The sequence below is a fragment of the Coptis chinensis genome, chromosome 7 (genome assembly GCF_015680905.1).
Source record: "Coptis chinensis isolate HL-2020 chromosome 7, ASM1568090v1, whole genome shotgun sequence".
Classification (NCBI taxonomy): Eukaryota; Viridiplantae; Streptophyta; class Magnoliopsida; order Ranunculales; family Ranunculaceae; genus Coptis; species Coptis chinensis.
In genome coordinates this window covers 162008-183344 of record NC_141462.1, presented here as the reverse complement: position 1 = coordinate 183344, position 21337 = coordinate 162008, and the positions used below count along the sequence as shown (strand labels likewise).

General features: G+C 35.9%; 4 protein-coding genes and 1 pseudogene across 5 annotated transcripts; 4 read left to right on the top strand and 1 right to left on the bottom strand.

Annotated features, from left to right (window-relative positions):
* The first annotated feature begins 417 nt into the window (after positions 1-417).
* LOC147484909 (xyloglucan 6-xylosyltransferase 2-like) lies at positions 418-2326 on the top strand. The gene has a single exon (XM_086570128.1). It carries the CDS (start codon positions 628-630, stop codon positions 1996-1998), a length of 1371 nt encoding a protein of 456 aa, XP_086426254.1. The 5' UTR covers positions 418-627; the 3' UTR covers positions 1999-2326.
* A 42-nt stretch (positions 2327-2368) lies between these two features.
* Positions 2369-6592, top strand: LOC147484908 (uncharacterized). The gene is made up of 8 exons (XM_086570130.1): positions 2369-2509; positions 2594-2638; positions 2753-2795; positions 3449-3568; positions 3914-4059; positions 4144-4291; positions 4952-5042; positions 5499-6592. The coding sequence occupies exons 1-7, from the start codon at positions 2468-2470 to the stop codon at positions 4993-4995; spliced, it is 588 nt and encodes a 195-aa protein (XP_086426256.1). The 5' UTR covers positions 2369-2467; the 3' UTR covers positions 4996-5042; positions 5499-6592.
* A 1537-nt stretch (positions 6593-8129) lies between these two features.
* LOC147484906 (Transducin/WD40 repeat-like superfamily protein) lies at positions 8130-19796 on the top strand. Its single transcript, XM_086570150.1, has 18 exons — positions 8130-8212; positions 8307-8403; positions 9989-10042; positions 10141-10184; positions 11031-11064; positions 11306-11396; positions 11515-11600; positions 12882-12956; positions 13957-14048; positions 14613-14742; positions 15427-15516; positions 16235-16300; positions 16828-16919; positions 17032-17097; positions 17186-17252; positions 17896-17984; positions 18901-19018; positions 19396-19796. Exons 1-18 carry the CDS (start codon positions 8151-8153, stop codon positions 19504-19506), a joined length of 1464 nt encoding a protein of 487 aa, XP_086426276.1. The 5' UTR covers positions 8130-8150; the 3' UTR covers positions 19507-19796.
* Positions 8487-9834, top strand: LOC147484907 (putative MO25-like protein At5g47540 pseudogene; annotated as a pseudogene). The gene has a single exon (XR_015200850.1). The product of XR_015200850.1 is annotated as a putative MO25-like protein At5g47540 pseudogene (transcript).
* Positions 19797-20036: 240 nt separating the features above from the next.
* LOC147484905 (histone H3.2) lies at positions 20037-20742 on the bottom strand. The gene has a single exon (XM_086573005.1). The coding sequence runs from the start codon at positions 20594-20596 to the stop codon at positions 20186-20188; it is 411 nt and encodes a 136-aa protein (XP_086429131.1). The 5' UTR covers positions 20597-20742; the 3' UTR covers positions 20037-20185.
* Between the last annotated feature and the right edge of the window lie 595 nt (positions 20743-21337).

Below are 21337 nucleotides of genomic sequence, written 5' to 3'. Positions count from 1 at the left end.
ATGAAATCCAAGAAATTTGGGTTGAGTTATGTTGGGAGTGCTTGTGTTGTTGATTGGAGGAGGAAAGAAGGGTTATACATTAGGGTGTGTATTTTATATTTTTGGCAGTGTGTGTTGATGATCGGAGAAGGAGAACAGAGGAGTTGTATTTTGGTTAATGCCGATAAGAGCTGAGACTGCCATTATGTTTGATGGGGTCTGTCCTCATAGAAAATTTGTATTGTGTTGGGATACAAATGTAATAACACTTTTCGAGTTTGTGGGTGTGCCTCCTTAGAATGTGGTGTGTAGGAGTGTAGGTAATATTATATTTCCATCTTCAAGATTCTAAAATGTGTTTTGATTGTTAAGAATAAGTTGTGTATTCTGCATATATGCAACTCACACTCAGCATTCCTAAAGTCTAATTCCTAAACTCCTGTACGCTGAATAACAAACCAACTCCTTCACTCAAAACCCCACATCACTCTCCTCTGTTCCCTAACATTTTCACAACTGTCCAAACACCGACACTTTACACACAACTGTCCAAACAAACTAAACTTCCAGACCCACCCAATCTCACCCCAATAAAAAAATTAGCTCGATCTGAAAAAACAAAAAATTCCCAAACCTAAAAACAATATAATGTTGGAGCGGATATTGGGATCGAGACGAGTGCGTCAAATGCAAAGAGCATTTAAACATGGTAAGATAACATTCCTTTGTTTATTTCTAACCCTACTTGTTCTCCGTGGAACAATTGGAGCTGGTAAATTTGGTACACCTGAACAAGATTTTAAAGAGATACGTGACCATTTATATTACTCATCACGTAAAAGATCTGAACCTCATCGTGTGTTAGAAGAAGCTCAAATCACTGAAACGGATAGTAATAGTAATAGTTATGTCTCATTTGATCCAATGAAATTGATAGCTGATGATGATGAAGAAGACGAGAAAAGGGATCCCAATGTGGCATTTAGTTTAGGACCCAAAATTAATGACTGGGATGACCAGAGAAGGAAATGGTTGGAGGAGAATCCCGGGTTTACTAATTTTATAGGTGTTGAAGATAAGAATAAACCCAGGGTGTTGTTGGTAACTGGGTCATCGCCCAAACCGTGTGAGAATCCGGTCGGGGATCATTATTTGTTGAAGAGTATTAAGAATAAGATTGATTATTGTCGGTTGCATGGGATTGAGATTTTTTATAATTTCGCACTACTTGATGCGGAAATGGCTGGCTTTTGGGCTAAGTTACCGCTTATTAGGAAGTTGTTGCTGTCTCATCCTGAAGTTGAGTTTTTATGGTGGATGGATAGTGATGCTATGTTTACTGATATGGCGTTTGAGCTTCCATGGGAGAGGTATAAGGAAGTTAATTTAGTCATGCATGGCTGGAATGAAATGGTTTATGATCAGAAGAATTGGATTGGGTTGAATACGGGGAGTTTTCTTTTGAGAAATGGGCAATGGGCGCTTGATTTGTTGGATGCTTGGGCACCCATGGGTCCTAAGGGGAAGATCAGGACTGAGGCGGGGAAGATTCTCACTAGGGAGCTTAAGGGTAGGCCTACTTTTGAAGCTGATGATCAGTCTGCAATGGTTTATCTTCTTGCTACAGAAAGAGCTAAATGGGGTGATAAGGTTTATCTTGAAAGTGCTTACTACTTACACGGATACTGGGGAATTTTGGTGGATAAGTATGAAGAAATGATTGAGAAATACCATCCTGGCTTGGGTGATCACCGTTGGCCTCTTGTTACTCACTTTGTCGGTTGCAAGCCGTGTGGCAAGTTTGGTGATTACCCTGTTGAGAGATGCTTGAAGCAGATGGACCGTGCTTTCAATTTCGGGGACAATCAGATACTTCAGATATATGGGTTCACTCATAAATCACTGGGTAGTCGAAGAGTTAAGAGAACAAGGAATGAGACTGATAATCCTCTGCAAGTCAAGGACGAACTTGGGTTACTTCACCCCTCATTCAAAGCTGTGAAGGTGTCTACTTCATGACCACCTGCGGTTGTCTCAGTTGAAAAATCAGATGGGGATGTCTAACCCTTTGCACTGTACTGATTTTGTTTGTTGTTCACCACTGTGCATTATATGTTAGTTATCTTGTATTCTTGTTTCTACTTATTGTCTTCTGGTAGAATTGGGCAATGCAGATTGTGTTCATTCCCCTCTTTTTTATGTTATCAGTGTTGACATTGTAACGTTGTTCAAAGGAAACAGAGGTTATTTTGTAATTTTGCTTCTCCTGCGAATGTTTTGCATTCACAGTTGAAGGTCTTCTCCTACTGCAATGGTCTTGTGATTAAATGAAAATTTCAGTTTACTACTTCAGTTAGTAATGAATTTTGAACTCACCGCTATGCATTGGCAGTGACTGCTGAAATACTAATTGCGTTAGAATTCTGATGATTGTGAGTTGTGACCTCCATAAGAAAGTTGGAAAAGGCTACAGGATAGAGTCTTCTAGATGAGAATGATGTCATTGAAGAAGTTAACATCGATGAAGAAGGTAATAATAATAAAAATAAGACTTATTTTTAAATTATTTATTTGGGGTCTAGTGATAATAATAACTTGTGTGCTTTTTACACAGACCTTCCTGATGCAGGTGATGAGAATGAATCAGAATATGATGTGGGTATGTCTAATAACTAACTGTTACTTATTATTTGATTGCCATTAATTTGACACCATTATGTTTCATACAAGATACAAATGTTCACACAGTTTAGTTTTCTTTTTGTGCTTGCAGATGAAACAGATGAATTCAATCCATTTGTTTACTGGTCATACTGGTAAGCTTCCTTCTTAAAGTTTTTTTTTTTTTAATGTATTGGTACATAATCGGTATGGGCATGTATGTTCATTATTGTATACAAGACATTAGCAAAAGCTCAGTGATTGAAATAGAGACACAAATAAGGTGTATAGAATATTAGAATGCTTTGGTTGATTTCTAAGAATTACAATCAACACTTTCTTTAGTTTCTTTCAAAACTACAAGAGTTTAATTGAATTGAGCATCCCTCCGATGAGTTTAGACTGAGTCTTTGAGACTTGTCCCAGGGAATGACCGAACACTGATCTTTTGGAACCCATTTTGTATCAAAACCTATCAAGATGTACTTGGCAATCTTGGGTTTGTGTAGCCTCCTTTGTGCCCTGCTAAGGAGGTGACATGTGGGATCTAATTCCCCTCCTTTTGGGATGCATTCTGTACTTCCTGCTTTGATCAATCAATGTTTGAAAAAGCTTTCTACAAAGCAGAGCGATTATGTTGGAAATGAACCTTTGTTTTCTTAACTGATATTTCATAAACTCTTTTTATTGAGATTGCAAAGATTTCCTAGAATATTCTTCTCTTTTGTTTTGTTTTGTTTTGTTTTACTGGTACTTTCGAAATCTTTAGAGAAAAAGATTAACAACTTGTCATTTCTGTTTGTCACAGGTGAACTTTATGCAGTTGCGACCAGTCCAACTGAGCCACTATTGGTGGCAACAGGAGGTGGAGATGACAAGGGATTTATGTGGAAGATTGGTCATGGGGATTGGGCTAAAGAGCTCCCAGGTATGTCTATGATTGATATGAGACAGCTTTGGGTGTATAGATTTCCTAATGTTTCAAACTGTTTGTTCTGTGGATAATAAACCGATTCTTTTGTAATTACCATCCCTCTATTATTGGCTGAAGATTTTTAATGTCCATTATGATACAAACGATCTGCTGACGTTTTGACCTTCTGGCATATTTACACCTAGAGACTTTCTATGCCGCCGTAATAATTATATGAATAAGGATACTATAGTTGTAATGCGTGCTGGATTGTTAAATTTTGTTCCTATGGAAAGTTGAGGGTTTGCCTACTGCATCTTATTGCCAACTATAACGATTACGCTGATTTAATGTTTGCAGGGCATAGAGACTCTGTTACTAGTTTAGCCTTTAGTTCTGATGGGAAGCTCCTCGCTTCTGGAGTGTTTGATGGACTTATTCAAGTGTGGGACATCACTTCAGGTAGTCTCAAGTGTACACTTGAAGGTCCAGGAGGGGGCATTGAGGTGATAAATTATTATATTCACGATAATCCATATTTTAATGTAAAAGCAAAATGAACTTTGGACTAAATTGTTTTAATTAATCAGTGGGTTAGGTGGCATCCAAGAGGATATGTGGTCTTAGCTGGTTCAGAGGATTCCACAGCATGGGTGTGGAATGGTGACAAGAATGTCTTTTTGAATATGTTCTCTGGTCATAGTAGCACTGTCACTTGTGGTGATTTTACTCCTGATGGTGCTTTCCTGTTACCTTAAACAATAATATTGGTATTTATGTAGTGTTAGTCATTTAAGTAAATACTTTATCGTTCCATTTTGTTTGGGAATCTGAATAGTAACAAACTCTGGAGTAATCTCTAGAGTAAAGACACTTTATATCTGTTCATCATTGACAGCCTCCCGACTTAAGGACTGAGTGACTGACCACATTGTCGTATGTGTGTCAATAATTGAATTCTCCCGTTTGAACAATGACATGCCACAATAGGGTTGGAGTTCTCCTTTACCAGTGACAATCCACATCCCCATTAATAGATACTATCTGGATACTGCACTAGTCCTTTGTTGATAAATGACGTGCTCTACATCTAGCTTAAGATTTAGAATCTAGATTCAAAAAAATTAGTTCTACTAGTAACAGGTACCAGTATATGTAAAGTTTAGGTAATGGAAAAAAGAAAAAAGAAAAGTTTGAAACATCTTCCAGGCGTTCCAGCTTTTCCTTCTCATTATTATATTATTTTTGCTTCTGTGCTTTTCATTTCAGTGGTATATATGATTAAGTATTCTTCTCTGGCATCATATATCAGCAGCATTGCAAGTTGAATTTGTAAGTTCTGTCATCTCTTGTCTTCTATCCTAGAAAGGCCTCTTATATCTACTTTCTATTTCACAGCTTTCAATGGGTTGCAACGGGGAGCATGGGTTAGAAACACATAATTTGGGATCTTCAGCATTCGGCAGCACGATGCACATGTGAACATGAGGTAGATTGTGGTTTCTTAACAGTATGAACTTCTGTACGCCAATACAATTCTGTGCATCAGTTTGGTGAGTCTAGCCATGCCTAGACTCAGTTGAAGCTTATCATATCTTAGGTGTTACAATAAAGTTGGAGAAAACATAAGTTTTGAAGGATTAGGGTTTATCATTTCCGGGTATAGATCTCACTCCAAATGCTGACATGGTTACTGTCCAATCAATTTTTTGTAATTTAGAAGCAGCAGCAAAGTTTTGATCTAAGTTGCATCATCTTTGATTAATTGGTAAGGGACCACCTAGCACAACAACCAAAGCCCTCAAAAAAGTTTGTTGGTTTATATAACTTGGTCAGAGAATCGTCTCCAATATTCTTATGACTGGCTGATTTGTAGATATCTTTTCCAGTAAAAATTTTAATTTGTTTAAAACTACTCATTTCACTGTTTAAATCTTTTGATCAGGAAGGAGTGACATGCTTGGCATGGCTGGGTGCATCTCCATTTGTAGCTACAGGCTCTGTGATGGGAAAGTAAGAATATGGGACAGCCTTTCTGGTGACTGTAAAGACATTTAGCGGGCATTCTGATGGCATTCAGTCTATATCAGTGTCCACCAATGGGGAACACCTTGTCTCAGTCTCACTAGATGGCGAGTGTTCGAGTTGAATTGATAATAGATTGTCATCCATGATAAGTTCAGATATTATAATAATTAGCACCATTTTCCGTAGTGCAGTTTAGGTTGTAACGAAATTGAAATATTTATAGTGAGCAGTTGGCTTGTTTTACACTGTTTGAAACTTGTACTGAAGTTTTGTTTATAAGCTTAAAATTGAGAGGAAAACATGTGTAATCATTTTTCCTGCATGTAAATATCGTGATTTAATACCTGTTGCCCAAAAACATTTGCTTGATATATAAAGTGTTGCTCCGTTGGAAATTATTCAGGTAGACTAGAAGGTAATATTGGTCTCTGTGATTTTAAAGCAAGTGGTGGTTATGAAACAAATGGAGTCTACACTATACAGCATAAGAATGAAAAATTTGGGTAGTTTTTGAATCATTCATTTTATTATTCCACGTAGTAGAACCAACAATGAAGCTATATAAAACAGTGTTCATCTCCAGAAGAACTCGTGTACTGAGTCTTGCCATGAAAGTACAAGCACCAACATTATCAGAACTCCTGCAAGTCCCCAGGAAGAGCTTCCAAATCTGAAAACAGATGAAGCGTCCAAAGATGGGAAAGTTGGATTACGAACCTCTCTTTGTGATGATGGTGTCGTGGAAGAAGTGGTTCTAATGGCAATTATAAGACCTCCAAGAACCATAGGCAGAAGAAAGCTAGAGTTCCATCTTGTATCAAAATAATGAGTATCAGTCTTCCGATTCACATACAATGGTGACAGAACTACAGCTGCAGCCAATGCTAGCAACATTCCAACTGATCTTTGGGACGAGTTTTGGCCTAGATAAGTAAATGTTGTAGTCTCCATGGTTGCACCTTTGCAAATTATGGCGACGAAAGTTCTAGTTATGTTAATAAGCAAATTGGTAAGAAATACCAATGCTGAAGGGGAAAATTTATATAAGGAATATGTGAAAGGGATGGACGACAAAAGTGAACGAGGCAACCGTCCAAAAAGTGAAAGCAGAAAAGAGGTAATAATTTAGATGAAAATTTACAAAAGGAAGATATAAAGAAGGAAAAAGTGGAGGTTTAAGTGCTTGGCAAGTAAGGTATCTGTTTATCTATAGTCACCACCTTCCATTCCTATGCATCTCTACATCAGCTTATTCTTTTAACTCGCGCAATCTCTACATCAGCATACGTAATAAAGTTTGAGTACTAGACTTGTTTCCCACTCTATTTTAGTAGTTGCCTAGTTATCCAACTCTCAATTGTAGGGATCGAATAACCGCTGCCTTTACAAAGGTAATGTGAAAACTGCTACAACTAATAACTCACAAGGGCATTTCCAATGGGGGTGTAAACCGTATAGAATGGAAATTTTACACCCCAAATATCAAAAAACTATTTTCAATGGGGTGTTATACCGTAGATAATAGAGTATTAGTTGATAGAGAGAGGGAATTCTCCTTCTCGCTATCAGCTAATAAAAAGTCAGAGCGACACTCGAATAGACATTTGAGTATAAAAAAATTTGGACGTCACTTGGAGTGTCGTCTCTATCTATTTCTAAACTCACAATTTGAAAATTTTAAACTCGGACGACACTTGAAGTGACGTCCGAGTTTAAAATTGAACTTTTTTACACTTTTCCATTGAGAATATTAGAGAGTGGATATTTATGGACTCTGCAATAATTTACAATTGGAGTAGTAAATCCTAATGGCACTTAGGTGGTGCCTATGTGGAGCTATAATTTTACACCCCCTATTGGAAATTAAATTTATCTCCAATGGGGTGTAAATTGTATAGAGTGAAAAATTTACCTCCCAAATGTCAAAAAACTATTTCCAATAGGGGTGTTATACCGATAATAGAGTATTAGTTGATAGAGAAGGTGGAAGAATTTCCCCTCTCGTTATCAGCTAATAAAAAGCCCGAACAACACTCAAATAGACGTTTGAGTATAAAAAAATTCGGACTTCACTTGGAGTGTCGTCCCTATCTATTTCTAAACTCACAATTTGAAAATTTTAAACTCGGACGACACTTTAAGTGACATCCCACTTTAATTTAAATAGGGACATAACTTGAAGTGTCATTTCTCCATTGGGAACAATAGAAAGTTGATATTTATGGATTCTACAATAATTTACAATTGGAATTGTAAAATCCTAATGGCATCTAGGTACACCTATATAAAAGTGTAATTTTACACCCCCATTAGAGATGCCCTAACTCATAAACAAAACATATAAGAAAGTGCATTGCTGGTGCCAACACAACAACATGTCAGCATTGAAATATACTTAAAAATAAAAAAAAAAAAAAAAAAAAATGTTCTTTACTGTTTGTGTGTGTCCAGCTGGCAGATGAAGTTTTTTTTTTTAATGGCGGGAAAAATATAAATTTCCCTCCATTTTTTTTTTTTTTCTCTTTACTTTGTTGATTGTGTCCAAAAACATAAAAAAAAAAAAGAGGTGATGGATAAATACATTGTTCGTTCTTCCTCTCCACCTCCTCCCCAACATCCTAAACCCCGAAGGTAAAACATTCTCACTTTCTTCTTCTCCATTCAACCCATGACTTTGAAAGTTATTATTATTATTACACTAATCAGTTTTTTTCCGTGATCTCAGGGACCCATGGAAGAGAGTTGTAGCAGAAATAGACGGCAGATATTCATTCAAGTTTCGCCGTCATGCTTCCGCTTTATTGCTTCATTCTTATTCCCAGGTATATATATATCGAAATTTTTATCTTAATTATCGAAACAAAAACGAAATTTCATGGAAAATCAAATTTCCAATCTTCTATAACTGAATGAAGACTTGAGGAGAGAGAAACAGAAAAAAAAGATCATTTCTTGAAAAAAAAAAAAAAGATCATTTCTTGAAAAAATGAAGAGTCTTTTCAAATCGAAACCAAAAACCCCAGCTGAAATTGTCCGTTCAACACGTGATCTATTAATCTATTTCGATTCAAACAGTTCAAATTCAACAAGTACGTCAAGAGAAGGTGTGAAAAAGAGAGAAGAAAAACACCAAGAAATAAGTAAGTGTTTTTATGAATTGAAGTGTATACTTTATGGTAGTAGTGAATCGGAACCAGTACCAGAAGCATGTGCTCAATTGACACAAGAATTTTTTAGAGAAAATACTTTACGTTTATTAATTAATTGTTTGCCTAAACTGAATTTGGAAGCGCGTAAAGGGGCAACGCAAGTCGTTGCTAATTTACAACGACAACAAGTTCATTCGAGATTGATTGCGTCTGAGTATTTGGAATCGAATAAGGATCTTATGGATGTTTTGATTCTCGGGTATGAGAATCAAGAACTTGCTTTGCATTATAGTGCAATGTTGAGGGAATGTATTAGGCATCAGAGTATTGCAAAGTATGTTTTGGAGTCTGATCATATGAAGAAGTTTTTTGAGTATATACAGCTTCCCAATTTTGATATTTCGTCTGATGCTTGGACTACTTTTAAGGAACTTATGACTAGGCATAAGTCTACGGTCGCGGAATTTCTGTCCAAGAATTTTGAGTGGTTTTTTGTGGAGTTTAATTCCAAGTTGTTGGAGTCTCCTAATTATATTACTAGAAGACAAGCTGTGAAGCTTTTGGGAGATATGTTGTTGGATCGTTCGAATTCATCTGTTATGACTAGGTATGTCAGCATGAAGGATAATTTGAGGATACTAATGAATCTTCTTAGGGAATCGAGCAAGAATATCCAGTTGGAGGCGTTTCATGTTTTCAAGCTGTTTGTTGCCAATCAGAATAAACCTCCTGAAATTGTGAGTGTACTTGTTGCCAATAGAAGCAAGCTTCTTCGATTCTTTGGAGGCTTCACAACTGAGAAAGAGGACGAGCAATTTGAGGCTGACAAAGCTCAAGTTGTCAAAGAAATTGCTGCACTTGAATCACTAGACCGTTAGTGATCAACGTATGGCCATCTTGTCCGTTTGCAGACGTGGTTGGAGCAACCGTGGCATTTGTTCTGAAAATTGTTGGTTTGTTTTCATTATGGCAGTATATGTATTAATGTTTCGTTTCGCATATCTTTCCATAAATAGGAGCTATTCAAGCTCCAAAGTTGTGTAAATTGAATATTGTGTCACTGGATTTAAATTATTATGTTGCATAAAGTGTTCTATACTAAAACTGCTTGAAATTAATGATGCTGTTGATATTTATTTCCCAACAATCAAGTCAAAGACACAAGTAACTTCTTTTAAATAGAATATCTTGTTTTCATAGTTCATGATTAAGACCTACTATTCTAATGATTTGTGTTGTATTTTTTACGTGGAAAAAGATTGGAGCGTTTCCTCATTTTTACCACATCGGTGAATTGAGATGTCTGACCCATGTAAGACTGCTTATAGCTCTATTACAGGTTACTCAGCATAATAAAATAATTTTGTTCTCTTAGATCTTTTGAGGTGACTTTTAACATCTATCGCGCAGACAAATCGTGTGGTAAATGCAGTTAGTGGTCAGCAAATTAGTAGGTGAGTGATGCTTTGCAAATTACACTTTATATTTTCCTTGATCATCTGTATTCCAGTGCTCTGTTTCTAGAGTTAAAAGGAAGACTTACAAAGGTTGTTGAACCGTGAAGTTGTAGAACAATTAGCTAAGTACAGTGTTAGACCATCTGTCCAAAATGGTGAACTTATTTCTTCTAACTACCTCGGGATTTATGATAAGGGGCTTAGAAGTTACAACTGCAACTGTGAAAACTGACTTGCAGTACCAAATAAGAAATTCAGCTAAACAACGTAAGCATAGGTTCCTTTTCAAAAAGAAAAGTAAGCACGTAGATTATTTAAAGCCAGTATATATTCCTTAGAGGTGATCTGAATAAATTACATCCTTCACAGAGTCATTTACAATGCATCTCAGTTCCCAAATTTATTCAAAGTCCCATCTTTCTTCTATTTTGGCAGTGACGTATACTTAAATATATAACAAATCATTTTTGAACAAAACTATGAATTAGGACATGAGGTGCTAATATTTGTAGGACTTTATGAGCAGTCCTCTTAAGAGTCATATCATAATTAGAATAGACAATAAGGATACCAGTGTGTTAATGTGACATGTACTGAAAGACCTTTTCCACTAAGTATAAATACACAGTTGCTGATGTGGCATCCATGGTCTGTTTTGGGAAGCGGACCTGTTATCTCTACACTGTTAAAATGTCGTATATTCTTGCTTTTATTTTTTTTTTTGTTTGCCTGTGCATGTTGATACTAGGTACACAATTTTTCATCATTTCTCTTGGTAGCCAGAAGATTTGTTATTATTGGTGGATAATAACTAGTTTTTATGCTTTACTACTTTGTTTTCAGGGAAGGCATATCTGGACTCGAGTTTGACTCCAAGGTGAATTTCATGATCTTCTTTTCCCTTGTCTCTTTCACATTTCAAGTTAATGCATTGGGCAGTCAAATGATTCAGGGAAATGCGTGTTTCACTTTTATTTGTCAGCGAAAAATGAGTGTTCATATTACTGATCGATCTATATACAAAAGAGATCTATCTATTTTAGAAAATGCTTTCATGAAGATGATAGTGATGGACATTTTGTTGTCTACTATTCCTGTTACTGATGACTGCCTTTTAGGGGATATACTTGGCATCTGTGACGAAGTCGGGGTGTTTAGCGGTTCACGACTTTGAAGCACTTTATTGCCTCAGTAATGGTCTTTCGGCATGTAAGTTTCAATAGTGAAATATGTTATTTGTCAGCATTCTTGGTTGTGATGCATTTGATTGTCATATTAATCTTTTTAATACATTAAGCTCATTCAAACTGTTCTTTGGTACTTTCAGTGGAAGACGAAAGCAAGCATTTGATCCACCTTTCAACAGGTCAACGACTTGATGTTGTTCGATGGAATCTTGCTAACCAAGATGAGGTGTGGAATATTTTTGTACTCTTTACTACGTCTGTCCTGGCTACTTTGTGAATGATATCTGCCAAATTCGACCTGGGGTTGCTATCAACAGTTATGAACTGAAAACCCTTTTTTTCTTAGTTTGCAACCCTTCAGCTTTTGCACATTTTGTTTACAGTAAATTAGCTAGGACCTTTCTCGTTTAACAATGTTTTCTATCATATTCAATTTCTTAATTATATAATATAATACTCATTGACCTGTGTACTCATGGTTAGGGCTGTTGATGGATCAGTTTGGGTCGGATTCTGGAAAATCCGAAACCGAACCGAACCGATAAACCGAACTGATAACATATATTACAAACCAAAACTGAACCGACCCAAACCGAAAATTATAAAATCAATTAAATCCTTAATCAAATTAATTAATTTTAGACAAACAATTGATAAAACCTATACAAAATTAATCACAAATATTACTAAAATGTCTTCATATCGGTTTGGTGGAGGGCAAACCCGAAACCAAACCAATATCTTATCGGTTCGGTGGAGGGCAAACTAAATTTCCAAAACCCAAACCGTTTTTTATCGGTTTGGTTCGGGTCGGTATCGGGTTATTGAAACCCATTGACAGCCCTACACATGGTGCATCTCAATTATATGATAAAGTACTCATTGACATGTGTGCTCATGGTGATAATAGTAAATTTTTGGTCAAGAAAATGCGACACGTTCTATCCTGACATTATTTATTCGTAATTTAAAGTTTCAAACATCATAAAGCAATACCAGAACAAGTTTTTTCCCTCTATCTATTCTTGGTGTTGAACCATACATTCCGCTATACCTAATAAAAAGGGAAGACGAACAAAGCATGAAAATTACTTGGACTGGCAATCCATAGATTCTACTTTAATGAGGCCTAAACTATTTGTTCACATTGCTTGTAAGAATGCACATGCTCATTGTAGCAGTTGACAGCCACACTTCTCGTACGGACATTCTTAACCTTGCACGCAATTCATTATGTTAAGTTGCTACTGCACTTTTGAGATATTGTGTGTCTTGTGCAGTATTCATAGCTACATTTTCTCAATTCACTGGCAAACTCTGCTACTTTTTTTAGCCTATTGTGTATTGTTTGTGTGTTTGGGTTACCATTATGCTATTCTACATTATTATCATTTTCATCCATGTGATATGATGTTTTTTTTTTGAAACTTGTGAGCTGACCCTAGGTTTCAGTTTTGTTTTTAAATTCTTAACTTGAAATGATAATTTTAGATGTTTACTTCCCCAGGTTGCTTGCACATCTATGACAAGTAATGAAGTTCGTATATTTGATATTGGCTACGTCTCTTCTGATCCAATTGAAGTCAGTCCCTCTCTTAACTCTTTACGGCTTTACAATATTTTTGAGTTGATAATATTTGATGCTTGGAAATACATATTCAGTTTACTTGTCTGTTTACTTATAATATTTTTTTTCTTCTCCAAGTATATCGTGGTCTATAACCTATATGACAATTGTACTATAAAGCTATTTATACTTTGTGGTTTTCTATTAAGGGAATTCTTTTGATTTACTTATGATAAGAAAAACCAGAATGCCATATATAAGAAAAATGGTTTCAGATGACTATGGAAGTTTCAGTCTTTTTATAGCTTTTTTGTGAAATGAATTTGTAGCTTACCTTACTTATCGCAAGGCTGTGTAAGTTTAACATTTACTTCTCAAATTCGTAACAAACAAGTACAGGAAAAAGAATGGGTGTTAATATAATGAATATTTGCTGTTTAGCATCGGTTTCTAGTGAGTTAATCTTCATAAAATTGTATTGACTTGTCATCTGGAGTGCAATCTCATAGTTTTTTGAGCTTTTAGACGGCTTTCAGTACGCAGCATTCTAACTTGCCTGCCATTTTCTGGTTACGCAAACCCTTGTTGTGTTCTTAATCCCATATGGTCTTGATAGTTTCCCCTGAATCAAAGTAGGCCCTAATGGAAGTGAAAGTAAAAGAATTGGGTGAAAACTATTTCAATGTTGCTTGGGTTGATATAGAAAATGCAGTCAAGTGATCGTTATCTACCAAATGTAATTTTATTTGGCAAGTGGATAGGAGCAAAAGGCTATACCTAATTAGAAGGATGTTTAAAGTTAAATACGTGGGTGTTGTTATTGCCTTAACATTGTGTAATGAAATGAATTGATGTGCTAACTTACAAAGCATTAATGCAATCAGATTGTTATTAGGGAGGTCATCATTCTACATATTAGTATTTGATTCTGAATTTTTTTCATATGTAGTTTGGTCATATGTCTATGCCATGTAATCTCATCTTTCTAATACTTATTTTTAATGCTCTTAAGTAGGTTTTAAGGAAGAGACCTACTGTCACTGTAAATGGTTGCAAAGTCCCTAGAGGCTTATGTGACATAGCGTTTTCATCGAGTGACAAATCAAGGTCAGCAGTTGAAGGGTTGGATTGTAGCTTTTCCAAATCACTTGTATCATTGTTTGAGCAAACTATGCATTTGTATAATGTTTACTCCTGGTGCATCAATTTGTGTTTCTTCTTTCTTTTGATATAGTTTGAATTTGCAAAATCATCATGAACACCTTATGCTTAAACATAAATACATAATATAGGTGGGTGCACACACTTGGAGAACTTTTCAGAGCGAGAATGTGTAGACAATGTAATTTGTTAAGACATCCAAATTAAATGATAACAACTGAGTGATATTGTGACTATAATTGCTTTAGGCCATATTTGGCTCATGGTACTCAGCAGCAAACAGATCTAGCATCTTTCCCTATATCCAAATTTTGGGTGGAAGATCTCTGTATAGCTCTGAGAAACTACCATGATGAAATTAATTTGCGCATAGAACTGACACCAATGTTTCCTTTGTAAATGTTGACTTCCTTTCTTTATGTTGTTTTACTGTTTCATTCTATTGTGTTTAACTTTTGTACCTAATTTATGCTTATTAACTGCCTTTGAATTTTCCTCTCCCCTCTTTAGGTTGCTTGCATCTGATATGTATGGTGTAATCAATTTATGGGATAGGCGAATGAGTAATTTTCCATGTGTTGAGCTTACCTCCAACACTCATAGTCCACTAAATAGTATCCAGCTAAGTTTGGAAAATCAGGTATGATCTTCTCTTCTAACCGTCAATTGTGATTTTGTTTTCTAATATATTGTTCTATGATGTTGAAAACATACAGTTTCAATGCATCATCTGTGTGACTGTGAACTCTGTGTGTGTTTTTCCTTTTGTTTTCAAAGTCTTGCACAAGTTGCCACATGCACCTAACAAGCCTTTGGCCTTGACTGTTATTGTAAGGTTCCCATTGTCGCACATCAGTTACATACTAACAGTGTCATAGGTCCAGGATATGATGGAATGATCTATTACATACTAATGTTGAGGCCCTTTAAGAATACCCCACATCCATAACTGCCATTGGGCCTTAGGTGGCTATATGGGGATAGTACGGTAGTATGGGGTGGGTTGTTACAAAGGCTTTTGTGTAACCTTATGAAATGCAGGGTGTTTTAAGGTTATATATAATTTAGAATTATTAACATTGATCATGACATCAAATTCTGGCTCCATCCTTTTATGTTTGTTTTTCATTAAAGACAAGACCGTACGAGAGTCCTGCTAACTCTTAGGGAGGGGTTTAAGAATTTCTTGCGTTTAATATACAAGTAGGGGTCTGCCTTAGGGAAAAAAAAGTCTTGCTAAATTTATCATTCTCGAATGAATGTGTTTATGTCTGTCGATTCCTCCATTCAATTTGATAAATTAGTTGTATTTTTTTTCTGGTAGATTGTTTTTGGGGCTGGCAAACATGGGACAATCTATGCTTGGGATCTTCGTGGGGGCAGAACATCCGTAGCTTTTCAAAATAATAAAGAGGTATGTATTATCTATGAATACTATATTATTTTATTGTTAATGTGGAACTGTGTCTAGGATCTTCTTTACTATCTTATTCATATGTTTGTGTTACATGATTTCTTTCAAAAGTAATCTCATGTTCAAGGGTCTTTCAATTATTTCCAAATTTGAATTCAATTTAATTTCAGTTGTTCATGCGCTCTAACAAATTCCCCTAAAATATGCTTCTTAAAACTTGAAAAGAACTTGAAATAATATTCACACTTTCCCACTGAACAGCAGATTCCCAAATTCCAAAAGTTTGTATTTTAAGCCTCCTGTTTATGGTCAACAAAATCATTTTGCACTTTTGCACTGACATCGGAGTTTGCTCCTATTCAACCAGGAAGACTATATTTGAAACATCAACTGCTATTTTCCATTGACAAGCCCTCTATAGTTGCTGTTCAAATTGTTGCTTTTTCAGTCAAGTCAACAGAAACTCCAGCTTTGATCTAGTTTAGTTTAAGGGTACCCTTAGTTTAATCTAGTTTTTATTTCTGTTTTTTTTCACTAATGGTAAAAGAAGCTATAGATAATTCAGAATTTGTGCATGTGTGTCAATATTTGTATATTGTGTATAAATGTACTATATCAAAATACTTCTAATAGTCATTATGTGTATATTAATGTTTGCATTTAGTGAAGATAAGCCAGTTGCTCATGAAATGTGTTTTTGACTTCTATCTTGGACCAGGTATATCATCCACCCTTATCATCTGTAAAGCTAGCACCATTGTTGGGGAAAATTAGGTTGTTGAAGGTATGTTCTTCGTTATTTTGTATTAGTTTCAGTTTTGTGCACGCCATTTTATAGGTTTGTAGTTCTTCAAAACTGTACATCATGCAAATATGCCTATATCCAATGTTGCAGTTAGTGCTCCCAAAATATTATCTTTATTTGATGTTTCCAGATGTTTCTTCCTTCAATACACTCCCTAGGTAGGTAGTTTTAGCTAACTACCATAGTCTCTTTGATGTAACCGTTTTACTGATTTATCAATGTATTTTGCCAAGGTAAACCTGATTTATCAAGGCTCCAATATGAGAATCGGGCTCTTCATATTGACTGTTGTTTTAATGTTCTTTGGAGGTTAAACAATTTTTCTTTTTCTTCAGTTGTCTTTTACCTTGGCAATTTACAAAATCAGTGAGTTTATGGTAATGTTAAACGGTAGTTTTTTCTGTATAGCATAGTTTTTCTGCTTATTCAACAAACTGCATTTATGAAAACAAAATTATATAAATGTGCAAAAAAAAATATACTTACAGAATTAATCATGACCGCAGGAGCAATCAGATATTGTCACAAGGGAAATATGTTCAATTGACCTTGATCCCTCAGCTTCATATCAATTAGCATTCCATCTCGATAATGGTTGGTATGTTTCCTGCACATTTTTGTTTTTGTTTTGGATGAACCTAAGGCTTTTCTTTTCCTCGTTTAATGTAATTATGATCAGGTTTACCCTAAAAACGTATATATCTGTGCAGGTCTGGAGTTGTGGATACTAGAAGTTCCCAAGTAACTCATATTCATTGCCCACCCCCTGCTTGGCTGTAAGAAACAACACCTAATGAAGCTTGTTTAACTCAATATCTTAGTTAATTTGTCCTTTTACTCATAATTTGCTTTTCAATTAATTAGGAATGGCGTGGAAGGGTCGTTTGATTATGGACTTATGAGAAAACCGGCATGGCTTCCTACGTGTTCGGTGAACTTTTCAATCTCTATTCTGATCTCATCTTTATTTCTGCTATTTCACCTTGGTGCCTAACCGGGTGGACAGGGTAGATCACCAGAGACCTGACCCATGGTATAATTCTTAATTAATATCTGGCTAATTAGGAGGCATGCGCCAAACCTGATATTTGGGAGTATGTGTGCTCTGTAGATTCTGGTGATTTTGTTATTGCAGTTGACGTTTAACAGAATGTTTGATTAGTGATTACCCAGTTGATCTTCATAGTTGTTAGAAACTTAGAACCACACAAACTTGTAATATAGTGCAATACTGTATAAAAAGTATATTGGACAATTTGAATGCTGCTGATATGTTTTTTTGGAAATTTATGTCATCTTTGAGTCTATTGAGCAGTTCTAACCTACTTCAGCCTTGAAATGGACCAAAATCAGTAAGGAACTGTTACCAACCATAAACTTGTCTGCATGAACCGTGCTTACTAAAGAGAAAGGCACAAGTTAGTTTTGATGGAAAAAGTGTTTGGTCTATTGGCATACAATTGATTATTTTACTTCAGGAATTTAGGAATGTATCATGTTTTATGTTTTATAGCTTAAATTCTAGAATTGTTATTTTGTATTACTTTCATTATGTATATGCCTTATATCTGCAGATTTATGCAGTTGGATCTACCTTTGACAATGGTATTCACCTTTTAGATTTCTATCCAGTTCCCACGTCTGTGTGCCATGTGGACTTCAAGTGAGTTACCCAAATTGATAATCATATACTTATCTTCCATGGATGTCCTATTTTTCTGAGATAGGGATTTTGTTAAGGAATTCCTGCACATATAGGTCTAATACTAACTCTTCCAGTTTTCCTCAAAATATGTGATAGATAAGTGGTAAAAGAGTGTCTAAGCCTTTTACAGGCTGCGAATTCGACACCACATGGCTGGCTAAACATCCTTATATGTTGCTAATTTACTGAATAAGACCTTTGCAAATTGGAGATACTTTGACATCGGTGTCAATGCATTAAGAGGCTTTCCCCCTTCCCCTCGAGGAGGCATCTGGCTATTTAATACGAAATCATAGTGAGAACAAACTACCTACAGAGTAAAGTACACATACAAGAGAATTGAAAGAATTGGTGAGTAAATCTTCTAACTTTTACATGAGCAGCTAACATGGCCAGAAGCAGTAGTTGACAGAAACTTAGGGTTTAAACCATGATCAGTTTATATTACATAACATACTTGGGCAGCCAAACGATATGGACCCCCTCCCCCCCCCACACACACACACACTCTCCACCCTCCATCATCCTTTTTCTCTTCACTGTGTACACGGCTTGGTCTTAGCACTACAATTCACAGCTTAGGCAAGTTCTAGCTCTTTATCTTCTATTAACAATGTATGCAACACAATTCATTATCCCTGCATTCATGAAGAGTGGTTAGCTTACAAGAAATTTGTTGATACATCTAATATTTCATGGTTGTTAGTTTTGTATTGGAGAAATTATGACACTTTTTTCTGTTCTAGATAAATTTCAATAATTGTCTAGCTTTTTATAGCTATTTTTTTACTCAACTTTTTTCTTTCCAATGTCCATATGGTGTACATTCTCATTCTGTTGATTTGTGACATTTCTTACTTCTTTTTTCTCTTAGTGAGGAAATGCAGGAAATTTCAACGGAAATTACTCAAAACAGATTTGTTCCTTTGTCAGAAACGGTTACTGCTTGTGCCTCCCATCCCCTCAATGGGACCATCATTGCTGGAACTAAGGTTTGTTTCCATAATATGATGGTTTACTTCTGTTTCTCTTAAAGCCCTTTTCATTTCCTGCAGTGTTTTCTATCTTATATTTCTCCCATCCCTATAAATTTCTCTGAAATGGAGAAATCATTTCAATCCTTGAGGCTGGGGCTCCTCTGTATTCTTCTTTGGAATTGTGTTGTAATCTGCAATTTCATAACGACTATCTAATATACAGTGCATGATATGCTTATCTGTATTTCATGCAACCGCATAAAGTTGGTAACCTGTATGTGTAAAAGAAAATAGGGAGAAGAAAAACTTGAGACGGAGTGTCAAATTTGTAATCCAATTGACCAATGATTTGACAGTTGACTAACTATTGACAACATATGTTGTGATTTTAGACATCTTCCATGCTGGTGATTTCCCAAAAGTCCTGCAGTGAAAATCGTGATCTCATTACTGAAGGAACTAGAGAAGTTGGAGAAAAGATTAAAATCTCATCGCTGGTCTGACCCATCTTTGAAAGCACAAAAGTTGAGGTGTCGAGTTGCACAGAGAGCTCTTCCAACTGAATTCTATTTCTATATGAATGAGTCTTTACCAGTCTTGGTCGGGAGCTTTTATTGGATGTTGCACTAGAAAAGTTTGTCATGAAGTATAAGCATTATTGTGTTGTACAGAATACAGTATCCTTACCTTCCTAACTACATTGTTACTGGAAATTTTAGTTGAGAATTATTATGTAAATGAAAACTTCTGTTTCAGTTTTAATTATCTAATGGAATTTTGAAGGCTTTGAAAACTCCCAACTGTTGAGATTGGCCTTGTTTTTGCATCTTAATTGAAGCATGTCATTGTCATTTACAGAAATAGCCTACTGGATATTTGATTCTGCCAATATATGCAGATAAGTATCCCCAGTATCCCCTTCGTATGAGAAGAGCAGAACCAATGACTCAATGGCTCACCGCTGTGAAAGGGGTAAGGACGCCAGCAATTCCATTATGCATTCAAATAACAAATCAAAACAATTAAAATTTCATTAACAAAAGAGTAATTTCATTAATAGTTGAAGATAAAGAAACATAATTTCCCAGTCAGACAAACCATCAAACACTTTTTACAACTACTACTACTGAATTCCCCAACCCCTAAACAACTCATACACAAACACCAAATATCTCAAACACCTTAAGCACGTTCACCACGAATCCTTCTGGCAAGCTGGATGTCCTTAGGCATAATGGTGACTCGCTTGGCATGAATTGCACAGAGATTTGTGTCCTCAAATAGCCCAACCAAATAAGCCTCAGCAGCCTCTTGCAAAGCAGCAACAGCAGAGCTCTGGAAACGGAGATCAGTCTTGAAATCCTGAGCGATTTCACGGACAAGACGCTGGAATGGAAGCTTCCTGATTAAAAGCTCAGTACTCTTCTGGTACTTCCTGATTTCACGGAGAGCAACAGTGCCGGGCCTGAAACGATGGGGCTTCTTGACTCCTCCGGTTGCTGGTGCTGATTTCCTTGCTGCCTTTGTTGCAAGTTGCTTCCTTGGTGCCTTTCCTCCTGTAGACTTTCTAGCTGTCTGCTTTGTTCTTGCCATTTCTTTTGATGATTACTGAAAAACTAGTTTTTTTTTCTCTCTGTGAATTGGTGGAATGCAAGTGAGGGGAATGAGGGGTATTTATAGATGGGGTCTCAAAATTTTGTGAAGCGGGAGTTTTGAAATATTTGGTTTTTGAGTTTTTTTGAATGTTTTTTGGTTGGATCGTTGGATTGATTAGTTATCTACGGGTGAGATTCTTTTTTAGATTGCTATCCGTGTTACTTGTAATGGACCAATGGGATGCTGTCTTTTTGTTTTTGGGCATGGGTCGGTCACGTGGTTGGATTTGAAAGTTTTTAGGGGAACCGTTGATTGATGAACTATCTACGGGTGAGATTCTTTAGTAGAGAGTCAAAGGGATTACTATCCGTGTCAATTTAAGTGGACCAATAGGAATGCTCTGTGTTTCTTTTGTTTCTACTTGCGTGCTAATTGCTTACTAGTCGCGGCAACCAATACATACATGGTCTAACAAATTGTTCCATGCTAATTGCTTTCCCTTAAAATGTGTATATAGTATATACCAAGTCGAACATCAATCAACAATGGTTAGACCAATACATGATTTTATTTGCAATTGCCCAACAAATCTAGTATTTTTTTTTTCTTCTTATAAGGAACAAATTTATTGGTTTATTATTAGGTTTATTATTGTCTTTGTTTTTGCTAGAAATACAAACTAGATGGAGTATGCTTTACCTCTGGGATCTTTTGTGATAAAGCCTCAAACAGCATATA